Raw genomic sequence first — 12218 nt, 5'->3', positions numbered from 1 at the left:
GCTTCTGCAGGTAAGGTATTTGGTTTTAACAACAGTTTTTGCAACTTAACCACCTGCACAAAGGTACGTTCATCAACACCATGCTTGCAGTCAGTGGTGTCGAAGACTTCGTTGAGAGCCCTGTATGTCTCCACTGACAAGGAACCAGCCCATCCGCTGGGCGATGGCTGTGCTGCCGTCCCCCATCCCAGCCGGCCCCAGGAGGCTCTGTGCGCTGGAAGCCCTCCGCAATGAGTCTGGTGAAACAGTTCCCAGAAGACAGGACATTTGACAGCCACGCCCTTACAAGTGGTGCGGACTTCTGGCTGAATGATGCCCTGCAAATAGCTGCACAATTTTAAAAGGTGGTTCTGGGGAGCTCTGATCAGCTCCTGAGAAAGTTCTACCCAACCCTACAATAAAACCATTCTCAGTAAACAAAAAACACAGTAGAGATAACAGAGGGCTCGAGTTTGACCAGAGAACAGCAAGAGGTAGCAACACATGAAATCTTTATTGCAGCTGCTCACAGGAAAAGATTTCACTTCCTCAAAGTGACACTCTTCTTGAATTCAAAGCATCAGCAATCCTACTGTACAGTTTTGGACTGCAATGAGGATGGGAGAAGCACACAAAGGCCTGGTTTAGAGAGGGGGAAAGCAATCGCTGAGGTTAAATGCATCAGCATAGCAGCTATAATGCTCTGTGGTGCGGCCACTTTCAGCTGTACGATTCACACATAACAGACTTGAAGACTATAGGTGACACAATATAGAGTATTTAAAAGGCATTAAAAACACTCCGATAATAAAAGTAACTCAGATGTATTTTTCAGTTCCACTGCAGACATGGCACTCTGATAGTCTCTTTTGGTAAATTATTATTTCACACACACACACACCACTGCCTCAGTGCAAGGAACCTGCACAGCAGAGAGATTAACCGGCATTCTCTGGAGCATTTCTTACAATTCTGTTCCTACGCTGCAAAAAGGTGAAAGGCCCCTTCTCTATTTCCCCACTGGTGTACATTTGTGCATTCGGAAGAGCAAGCAGCCATAGAATTTCAGGGGACGTTGAGCCTCCCGGTGGCAGCCCCCTGAGCAGGGGAGAACATGTTACAAACGTGCGTCAAGGCACTTTCTGGCCCTTTGCACAAAAGCACATGCCGTGGCAGCTCCTTCCTCAGCCGGGTAACAGAACTGAGCCAGGCGAGGATGAGGGATTCGCAGCAGCCCCTACCACCCACAGGCCCTGCTAACAACTTCAAAGTGAATCAAGGGGGAGGGGACAGCTCTTCACCACCCACCTGCAGCCGCCTACATTCTTACTGGCAGCTGGGGAGACAGGAACAATGCTGCTGCCAAGAAAGACCTGTCTGGAAAGCTCTGCTTCCGAATGCTGATAAACTGGCCAAAGGAAGTTGTTTTGCTAGAATAACCTGCCCTCCCTCCATCACAGGATATGGCTGTAAAATTAAATCTCACGGTCAGACACACGCAAGAGAATGAGGTCAGAGACACCCGAGATGGGCAGAACAGTCAAAACCAGATGGCAGATGGTAGATTTCAATTTGGGATTATTCCTTCATGTTAAGTATTGAAAACTGGAAAAACTCACCTGCCGGCCAGAAAGGCTACAGCATTTCTCCTTGGCTTGCTGTGCTGCTTTGCAGGCTGCATGAAGTTCTTAAACAGAGAGGGGTCATGCAAAAATGGGGCTCTCCCCCACCCCGCCCAGTCTGAAGTTGTGCTGCCTGGTTCTACCACCTACGTAATTCTCCTGCATGTAGGTCTTCTAAGGAACCAGGCCCTCACTGATTCTTTCAGGGTTGCCCCGGCCAACCTCCCAGTTCCCACCACTAGAAAGATATTTACAGGATACATTTAAAAAAATAATGCTTCAAGTGGCTTTAAAAATGGGGTGGGGGAGAGAGAGAAATGGACGCATTCACTCCTAAGCAAGAGTTTCCATTTCCCCCCAACTTACTTTTAAAAATATACTATATAATCCCTAATGACTTCATTCTGGGGATCAAGGTATAAAAAGCATTCTTTAAAATGTGCTAATAAAAATTTATCCCATAAAAAGGTACTAAGGACATGTTACATCGGTTGGGCGCCGTACAGAGGTTAGAAGGTCCTTGTCTGAAAAGGAACAGTTCAGTCCTTCTGCAATTGAGCTGAGCCCTGGCCTTTGGTCTATATCCAACCAGAAAACATAAAGAAACTCAGGTTTTCTTAAGAGAAGTAGTCTTTTTGCCCTCATGCTGTACCTGAGGGTCCCCTGACCCTCCTCCCAGAACAAAATATTAGGGAACTGGAACAGTAGAATGGAAACAGCAGAAATCACCTTCTCTTAAGACAACTTCAGGGTTTTCTTAACTATATTGCTGCATACAGACCAAAGATTGGTTAGGCTGTAACAGCAAAACTGGGAATGAAATCCTCATTCTTGTGTAACAGTCCGATTATTTCCTTGGCCCTCCAAAGGGCATAGAATGGCATGGGCAACCATGCAGAAATCTCTTTGGCTCTCCAATGGAGAGGGGATTTCTTTCAAGAAGGGGAAACATTGTCCCAGGGCAGAAGAACGACGTTTGTCATTCACTAACCAGTTTCCCCAGAGCTCAGTCAAATAGCTCCCATTTTGTTAAAGGTGGATTGGCATAGAGTCCTCTAAACAGAGGAACGCCTTTTCTGTTCACAGACAGCAGGCGGCACAACCCATTAGCTACAAGCTGATCACAAAGAACCAGAGGCCTCTATGATATTCTTCAAGCCATCAACATCCTGAACAATATATACAATTATCAAATTCCCATTTATCTCTACAAGCCAAAATTCCCAAAAGGAGAGGGAGGGGCCTGTGTAACAGGTGTCAGGTGACAAAATTCTGTAACATTCCCTTGTAGCTTTGCAGCCGAGAGGGAGACGAGAAACCATTTCAGAGACCTCAGTGGTCTCCTTACAGTGCTCCGCACACCGTATCTTAGTGACGCTTCCTGCTTCTAAAGGTGTCTGTGGAATCTAAAAAGGCAATCCTTTGATGGCAGCAGGGTTGGAAAGGAAGAGACCAGGCTGCACCGTAAAAAACCAGCAGCTCCCCAAAAACAATTTATGCCACAAAGATGTGCCCCCCCCACCCCAAAAAAAGTGCATCGAAAAAGCGGAGGTGGCGGGAAGCTCAAAACATCTCTCCGTCCTCCACTTCCCAGTTTAGTGTTGTTAAAAAAAAATCTCAGTAGAAGTCCAACTTGGTCTGGACTGTCTTGCAGCCTTTGACAGAGAAGATCCGCTCCTCTTTTGGGAAGAAGGTCATCTCGTCCGCTACCTTCTGGACAATGGTCTCGTCTATCCGGATGCCACGGGACTGGATCTCTGACCGGATGCACATTTTCACATGTTTGTACTCCAGAGGAAGGAAGGGGATGAAATAGTCTATGAGGTTTCGGTCTATCAGACTGCTGTGCCACAGGCCACCTGGGGAAGTGAGGGGAATAATTAGCAATAGGCTAGAAGGAGCTCCTCTCCTGGGGTGAGTAATAACTCATTCCAGGTTACCAGGAAGGAAAAGCTTTTAAAGTCAGTGTTTTACTGTTCCTGCTGAGTGACCCAGCTACTGGAATTCAGCGTAGTCTGCATTGCCAACAGGCAGAAATTTCAAAAAAATACTGCCCTCCTCCCTGAAATACAGCAGTGAAGCTAACTTTGATATAGTTACTAGGGTATCAGATTAGGATCTTCTGGGAGTCCCAGATTCAAATCCTTGCTCAGCCATGAAGCTTGCTAAGTGACCTTGGATTAGGCACTCTCTCTCTCAGCTTAGCCTACCCCACAGGGTTGTTGTGAGGATAAAATGGAGGAGAACACACACCACCCTGAGTTCCTGGAAAGAATTAACAATGTACTAAATAAACAAACTTCCTCTATACCATTTAGAGAAGCAACTCCTTGGATGGGATTTGGGAACAGGGCAATCAGGTATCAAGACCAAAATTCTGCTTACCCGTCCAACTATGGCCACATTCTCTATTCTCAGGGACAGCTCTGTTTTTCAGAAGGAGCCACAAATATAGTTTGCAATACCAATGGAGCTTCTCAGACAGAATTATAAAATGGGTGCTGTCTAGCTCCGAGGGTTTTACACCGTGAAGTAGATTTGCTCAGAAATTGCCTGGACGTTACCTACAAAACCCAACAAGGGGTGTCGAGGCACTTCAAAGAGTAACAAATATAACGTGGAACCCGCTTTTGTGGACTGGAGCCCACTTCATCCAATGCAGGACCCAAAGAGTCCACAAAACCTGTTTACAGTGCTACAAGGCCATTTTGTTGCTGAGAGCCAGTGTGGCGTACTGTTTAAGAGCGGCAGACTCTAATCTGGAGAATTGGGTTCGATCCCCCACTCCTCCACATGAAGCCTGCTGGGTGACCTTGAGCCAGTCACAGTTCTCTCTGAACTCTCTCAGCCCACGTGGAGGCAGACAATGGCAAACTACTTCTGAACATCTTTTGCCTTGAAAACCCTATGGGGTCACAATAAGTCAGCTGTGACTTGACGGGCACTTCCCACCACATTTTGTTGCTGCGCCTGACCATGCCGTATCAGAATTGCCAATGTGCCCGAAGGGTCAAAAAGGTTTGTAACAACCTAATGTAGAGGATGTTCAAGCCCCAGGAAAGACTGGTCAGAGCCACAGTGGTGCAGAAGCCCTTGAGGACTGGAGGGAAAAGTCACTGAAAAAACATCTGTCCAGCAGATGCTGTGTGCGTGTTTCTCCTGCCTTCCACTTTCTGACTCACAGTTTGAGAAACCTGTCACTCACAACACCCCCAAAAGATTTAACTTTTAGAGAGTGAAGGAGTGAGAACCGCCTGCCCTTGGAAAAGCCTTGTTCCCACATCGCTGCATGACTCACTGTTCCGGGCACCCCTCCTACGAGGGCAGGTAAGGGCCTGCTGCACCACGAGGCACTGAATGATCCAGTCACAAACAACGTAAAATTATTCAGTGCCGCCAGAAGCGGAATGGGCAGGTGGTTCACCAGAATCATTCAGAGACACAGCAGAGAGCCTCCACTGTGGGTGAGCACTTGGGGCTCACAAGAGATTTAGCTTTGTGACCCTCTCTCTTGCAATGACCAGCTTAGCCTCTACCACACAGACACTCTGCACAGCTACTGTTTAGCTCTGAGTCAACTACAGACGCACAAGGGTAAGGAAGGTTGTTTATGCCTGGGTACTTTCACTCATGTTCACCCTCCTTCTGTCTCGGTTGTTCCTTGGAGTTATGCATGAGTTTTCCTCCATTAGAGATGACCTCGCTGCCAGCCCACACAAATCCCAGGTCTTTCCATTCCTCTGTTAACTCGATTCTTCCCTCTCCCCTGAGCTCAGCCCGGGTGAAATCCCCGTGCATAAGGCAAAGCATGGGACACACAAGCTTGGTTTCTCTCACAGCCAATTACACAGCAGCGTGTAAAGAGGCGGGGATTCAAATGCTTCCTTCTTCCTTGAAGCTCTTTCTGAGCAGAAGAAATGCTTTTAAAAACTGAGTCTTGGATTTCTCCCCCCCCCTTCCTTTCAGATTGCTCCATTTTTTGTTCTTATAATGCTTTTTTTATGCAGCAATTGGGTTTTGGGGGAGGATTTTCTCTCACAGTAAGCTCTACAAAGTAAGCCAATTACAAAGCAGCATTTCAAGGGGTGGGGACTTGATTTGAGCTTGGAGACTGAGGGTGCATAGACTCCCAACAGTAAAGTGTGGGTCCAGCGAGCAATGAACCTCAGGTAAAACTCCCATGTATAAACGATTGAAGTCTCTCCCTTTCACCTTTTAAACTCTTTCCATTACACAGAATCTTCTTCTTCTTCATGCGGGGGTGGGGGGAGTAGCACACCACTCACTGTTCTTATTGTTGAAAACGCCGACAGATAACACCGGTTCCAGGTCTTTCAGCTGGATCTCTTCCCTGGCCCGTCCACTCCTCCAGAAGTCCAAGGCCACTCTGGTGATGAGGTCACCCCCCGCGTTGCTGCTCCAAAGCAGAAAAGCAGAGTGTCAACAGCTCATCGCCTCAGGTTTGTCCTGAGCCTGCTCCTTCTGTCGCCTGCCTATCCCGCCCATCCTCCAAGGAGCTTAGAACAGGTTAGGCCAGGGGTGTCAAACTCAAATGTCATCTTTTATTTATTTATTTTTAGGCTTATATCCCACTCTCTGTCCCAGCCAAGGCTGGCCTCTGAGCAGCTAACAACCATTAAAAACATCATACAATGATCCACGCATAATATACAAAAATAATTTCAATTTCAGTTTTAAAGCAGTGTTCTCTGATACTAAAATCTAATTGGCCCCCACTCATCGGCACGCCGGTCCGTGGTCAGCCCGGGAAAAAGCAGTCAAGCACAGTAACAAAAGATATGAAATAGGACAGAAACTGGAAGTAACAAAACAATGTATCTGCTGAATAAAACCTGGAAGTTATTGAATTGCAAGGAGCAAAGAATTTTTCTTATGTATATCTTTTGTACTTTGTAGCATAAATCAGTTTTTACTGACGGGGTCTTTAGCTTGAAGTCATGAAGCTACAGTGAAGTGCAGAATAAGCTATAAATCAAGAACCATTTCATCAAAGTTTATAGTCTATGGGGAAAAATGAGATATACAGAAAAAACACAGGTGAATACTGTCAGTTCTGTCTACAAGTCTATTTATGTTACGAGGGCCGGAGATGACATAAATGTCACTCGGTTGGGCCAGGCCATGCCTTGCCGGCCTAGATCGAGAGTGGGGTGTGTGTGTGTCTGCCTCAGCTGGCTTGCAGGCTGGATAAAAGCTGTCAAGGGGCCAGATCTGGCCTGCGGGCCTTATGTCTGACACCCCTGGGTTAGCCTCTCCATGAGTCTGTTTCCTTCTTATCTGGTCCTTCATGTTAGCTTCATTGAGATGGATCCTGGTTTCCAGTCAGAACTCCAATAACTGCTTACCCCAAAACCTCAATGGCCAAAGCAACATTAGAAACCAAGCTCTCCTTGCTCCAAGATCTAGGAGAATTATTTCCTGAGGCCTAGGAGAATTATTTCCTGTCTTTTCGGAGAGAGGAAGTAGGTTGAGCAGAGTCTGAGGCAAATTTATTTCGGCGTTTAATGTCCAAGTTGGCCAGAAGTTTTGCTAACAGGCCAATGTAGAGATTATTCTATTTAACATTCATATTCCTGCCCACAGCCAAATAGGCCCTCACTGTGCAGCTCAAAACAATAACATTGACTCAAAAAATCATGGGTCCATCATTCAGCCTGCTGAGGAAAGTTTAGTTGTTAGGGTGCAGTGGAGGTACAGGGATATAATTTTGGAATTGGGGTGGGTGGGTAACCGGAGGATTGAGGAGCTGGACCTAGGGGGTTGAATGGATCTATCAGAAGAAGGGAAAGGACATTTGCACAATCAGTAGAGGATGTTTTAAACAAAATGGGATGAGAAAGGAAGAGCCAACACACAGTACAGGAAAGAGGAGCAACATAGTCATAACGATGAGTAGGATAGATCGGGCGAGATGAAGGACGGTGGTTTGGACTGGAAGGCCAAGGAAGAGAAGAAGAGTTGGTTTTTACGTGCCGACTTTCTCTACCACTTAAGGGAGACTCAAACCGGCTTACAATCACCTTCCCTTCCTCACAACAGACACCCTGTGAGGTAGGTGGGGCTGAGAGAGCTCTAAGAGAGCTGTGACTAGCCCAAGGTCACCCAGATTGCTTTGTGTGTAGGAGTGGGGAAGCAAATCCAGTTCACTAGATTTTGCCTCCACCGCTCATGTGGAGGAGTGGGGAGTCAAACCCGGTTCTCCAGATCAGAGTCCACCGCTCCAAACCACCGCTCTTAATCACTACACCATGCTGGCTCTCCAGACAGTGTTGTGGTGGCCAATACAGGAAATAATGGGAGCAGGAAGTTGAGGTTTAGCTGCCTCAAATCAGAGAAAAGGGCAACTGTTACAGATGTTACAAAAATTAAAGTGGTTGGATTGAATATGTGTGGCGAATACGGTACCAGTTCAGCATAGTAAATAGCCTGTCAAACTAGACCTTGGGGGCAAAGTAGAGAAGCAGAGAACTACTCTGAGCTCCTTGAAGAGCAGGACAAGCATGTGATAGAAAGAGCAAGATGTCTGGTCTTTCTCTGCCCGTGTTGCAGACTGACAGTCAGCCTGGATTTAATGTGCTTCTTGTAAATTCATTCAGCTGAGTGTTCTTTGTTTTATTTAATAAGCACACACAAAAAATTAGTTGAAAAGCTGCTTCATGACGTCACAAGCACCAGCCAATCAGCACTGTGCACAGCTGACTTACACAACCCTCGTTTCCCACTAAGTCTGATCCCAGAGATGAGATTTTTTTTGTTGGAATTAAACAAGGCAAGTACCCTTCCCCAGTGGTCTCGCTCCCTCGAATCACACGTATTCACATGCAGCCAAAGGGTCTTCAGCTAGACTGAAGAGGCCACTGACCTGAGGAAAATAAAGATGGCTCTTTGATAGGATACGCCGTCAATCTGCTCGTAGTAGTCAAGGAACGGCTTGATGGCATCAATCAGCCCCGGGTGAAGCTTATCCATTTCGTCAAAGATGAATACAGACTTTGCACAAGCGGTCACGTTACCCCGGATCCACTTCTGCAATTGGTCCTGGACCAAAAGGGACCAGATAGACAAAGTTGATGCTGCGGCTGTTTCACACTTAAAGGGTTGTGTGTGTTTCAAAGTAAATCAAATTTCTGCAAAAAGAGGGGCCTCTGTATTCTTATCCGGTCATTACTAGGGTTGCCAGCTCTGGGTTGGGAAATTCTTGGAGATTTTGGGGGTTGTGCCTGGGAAAGACGGAGTTAGGGGAGGGACCTCAGCAGGGTATAATGCCATAGAGTCCACTTGCAAAAACAGGCATTTTCTCCATGGGAACTGATTGCTATAGCCTGGAGATCAGCTGGAATTTCTGGAGATCTCCAGCCACCATCTGGAGGTTAGAAGAAGAGCTGGTTTTTATATGCCGACTTTCTCCACTTAAGAAGACTTTCTTCTTAAGGAAGAATCAAACTGGCTCACAGTCTCCTTCCTTTCCCCACAACAGACACCCTGTGAGGTAGGTGGGGTTGAGAGAACTCTAAGAGAGCTGTGACTAGCCCAAGGTCACCCAGCTGGCTTCATGTGTAGGAGTGGGGAAACCAATCCGGCTCTCCAGATTAGAGTCCACTGCTTTTAACCACTGCACCATACTGACTGGTTAGCAACCCTAATGATTTTGTTTCATTGATTCTTTTCATTTCCCCATTCAACTTACATAACTTTTATCCTTTTGTAATTTGCCGGTTTCTGCAAGTTAAATATTTTTAATCACTTTCAAGGTAAATGCATTGTGTTCAAGTATCATTTATTATCCCTGTGATTTCCAGAGAAAAATGTCCCTAATTTTAAAGATCTGTGTTTCCTGGTGCTTGCAAGCCACCCCGTAAAATATGGGAGAAGAGAACACACCAGCTTTCGATTTTCCCTTTCTCATTCTCAACTCCTTTTCCAAGAAGCCATGTGATGAGTTTCTCCGTCTTCAAGAGCAGTGCCAAGCAACAGCTTTAAAAGGTCTCAGAAACAGAAACTAAACATTCCAGCCCTTTGTTTCATTTTTAAGCAGCAGGCAACATGGTGAAAATAAACAGATGGGCGTGCCTTTGCTAGTCTGAGCATCGATTCCTTCTGATCAGTTTTGCCTTCTCAGACTGGCAGTAGCTTTCAAGGCAGAGAAAGATCCTTCTAATGAGCTACTGGAGATCCTTTCAACTAGAGTTTCCAAGGACTGACCCTAGAACCTTCTGGATTCAAGTAGGTTCAAGGTAAACCTATGCACAAATCACAACACAAAAAAAGTATACATCGGATGACAAGCAAGATAAGCATTGCAAAGAGTTTGTGCAAAACCCTACTTTTAAAAGGCAATCCCGTTTCCATCCCTCAAAGAAGCCCTGAAGATCTTCTCCCGCTCACCTTGTACAGCTTAATGTCATGATCATGCGGGAAATGAAGAGTGGAGAGGAAAAGGTGCACAAATTTACTCTTCAGGCCCGCTTTGTGAACGTTCTCCGCGATGATCTGGCTGACGAAGTTCTTGCCGGTGCCCGCCCAGCCGTGCAGAGAGAGGGTCAGGGGCTTCTTGGGATTGGGGTTGTTGACGAACCCGGTCAGGGCTTTCAGGATCACTTCTTTGGCCAGGTGCTGCCCAAAGAGCTTGGCGTCCAGACTGAGCCTGAGGGCTGAGCCAGCCAGAAAGAGAAAGGCAGGGAAGGCTTCAGAGAGGGAAAGGGAGGGAAAGGCCACTGGGGTCGGCGGCTGCCCTGAAAAAGCAGCTCTTTCCCACCCCCACTCACTCGTCTCTCCCTGGCATTGGCCAGCCTCTCTCCCGGCCCCTGTTCGCTGTATCTGAAACAGCTCCGATTCACAGCTTCTGTTCAAGGACTCTGTGGCTCCTCTGTACCTGAGACCCTGGAGAGCTGCTGCCAGTCTGAGTAGACAATGCTGACCTTGATGGTTGCTCGCATTCCTCTCTCCTCCCTTCTCCCTTTGAAGCAGACAGATGTCTCTGGGAGCCTCTCTGAACTGTTGAGGGTTATCTCATGGGACTGTGTTGCTCCTGCTTGTCTAGTGACCTCATATAATCCAGTGTATGCCCTGTTTCCCCCATTCCTGCCTCTGGGTCTTTGCGCTATGTACTCCTGGGTTACCAGTAAAGCATCTCTTTGGGACCCCTTCGTCTCCCGGTGCGCTTCTGTGGTTTTCTCCGGATCCAGTGCTCACAGCCTCCCTTCCCCACCCTGCTTGTGGTTCTTTGGGGCCTCCTGAGGCAATGGCTTCTGCTGCCCCAGCCCTGCCCCCCCCACCAGTCCTCCTGCCCCCTAGGTAGGGATGCCAGCCTCCAGGTGGGACCTGGAGATCCCCCCCCCCCGTTATGGCAGCTCATCCCCAGGCTACAGAGATCAGCTCCCCTTGGAGAAAAAGGCTGCTTTGGGAGGTGTTGTACCCTACGGAGTCCTCCCCAGGCTCCACCCCCCCCCAAATCTCCGGGAGTTGCCCCAACCCGGATCTGGCAACCCTACCACGAGCCCCAACTGTCTTGCACCGGCTGCTCTTGACACCCCAGGCCCAGATGTACCCGTTGGGCACGTGTGGACCCAGGAAGCCGCCTTCTGCTGACCCAGATCCCCCCCCCCCAAGCCCAGTCCTCCCAGGCCCAGCCCCAGCCCCTGCTCAGCCGCGGGGGTAGGCCTGTTCCCCCCCCCCACTCCCCCTCAGCCTCCGCGCCCCCCTGGTAGGCCCCGGCCTGGCCCCCAACCGGCGCCGAGGCGGCCCCTCCCCCCACCCCCTCCCCCCGCGGCCCAGGCCCCCCGCGCGGCGCTACCGGTGCCGTTGGGCCGGTCCCGCTCGCCGGGGCAGCACTCCACGAAGCCGCAGTAGAAGCCGGGGTAGGAGAGGTAGCCGGTGAGCGCCGAGGCCGCCCCGATGGCCAGGCCCACGCTCACGGGCTCCAGCGCGGCCGACGGCGGCGGCGGCCCCGCGGCCAGCAGCAGCGCCAGCAGCAGCAACTGCATGGCGGACTCGCGGCGCGGCTCCCCGCGGACTACATCTCCCGGCGCCCCCCGCGCCGCTTCCGCCCCGAGGCCGTCTTGGGGAGGGCGTGCCCCGCCTCGGAGCCTCACTTCCGGCGTGAGCTGAGGCGAGGCCTCCGCGCGTTGGTCTCTCGTTTCCGTTCCTCGGCGCGAAGCGTTTCTCCCGTGACATCGCAGACGGTTGTGTGAGTTAAGTGCCGCCGAGTCGCCTCCGACTCAGGGCGGCCCTATGAAGGAAAGTCCGCCGCAATGTCCCCTCTTTTTTTTTTTTTTAATATTATTTTTTTATTTTTATAATAAATCGAAAAAATATATACATGTAAAAAGAAAAGAAAAAATACATATACATATATAGAGCGTAAGATTCTATTATACATTGTTATTCATATGTGTGTGTGTGTGTTAAGTGCCGTCAAGTCACTTCGACTCATGGCGACCCTATGAATGAAAGTCCTCCAAAATGTCCTATCTTTGACAGCCTTGCTCAGATCTTGCAAACTGAAGGCTGTGGCTTCCTTTATTGAGTCAATCCATCTCTTGTTGGGTCTTCCTCTTTTCCTGCTGCCCTCAACTTTTCCTATCATGACTGCCTTTT

The 12218-nt window shown here is 48.7% G+C and overlaps 1 protein-coding gene across 1 annotated transcript; it reads right to left on the bottom strand.

Moving 5' to 3' along the window:
• Nucleotides 1–3211: 3211 nt before the first annotated feature.
• TOR1B (torsin family 1 member B) lies at nt 3212–11605 on the bottom strand. The gene is made up of 5 exons (XM_056860187.1): nt 11416–11605; nt 10008–10273; nt 8485–8660; nt 5888–6015; nt 3212–3460 (listed from the first exon to the last, which is right to left on the bottom strand). Exons 1-5 carry the CDS (start codon nt 11603–11605, stop codon nt 3219–3221), a joined length of 1002 nt encoding a protein of 333 aa, XP_056716165.1. The 3' UTR covers nt 3212–3218.
• Between the last annotated feature and the right edge of the window lie 613 nt (nt 11606–12218).

The sequence above is a fragment of the Euleptes europaea genome, chromosome 14, assembly GCF_029931775.1.
Source record: "Euleptes europaea isolate rEulEur1 chromosome 14, rEulEur1.hap1, whole genome shotgun sequence".
Classification (NCBI taxonomy): Eukaryota; Metazoa; Chordata; class Lepidosauria; order Squamata; family Sphaerodactylidae; genus Euleptes; species Euleptes europaea.
Note: the sequence above shows the minus strand (reverse complement) of the source record. Positions and strands in the feature narration are given on the sequence as shown.

Bases quoted from the DNA above. Each gene is read 5' to 3' on its own strand.
- TOR1B (XM_056860187.1), bottom strand. From the start codon at position 11,605: ATGCAGTTGCTGCTGCTGGCGCTGCTGCTGGCCGCGGGGCCGCCGCCG. The intron at 8,661-10,007 runs GTGAGCGGGAGA...CTTTTGGTCCAG, and splicing joins ATGACATTAAGCTGTACAAG to GACCAATTGCAGAAGTGGAT. The intron at 6,016-8,484 runs GTCAGTGGCCTC...GCTTTGGAGCAG, and splicing joins GCCATCTTTATTTTCCTCAG to CAACGCGGGGGGTGACCTCA.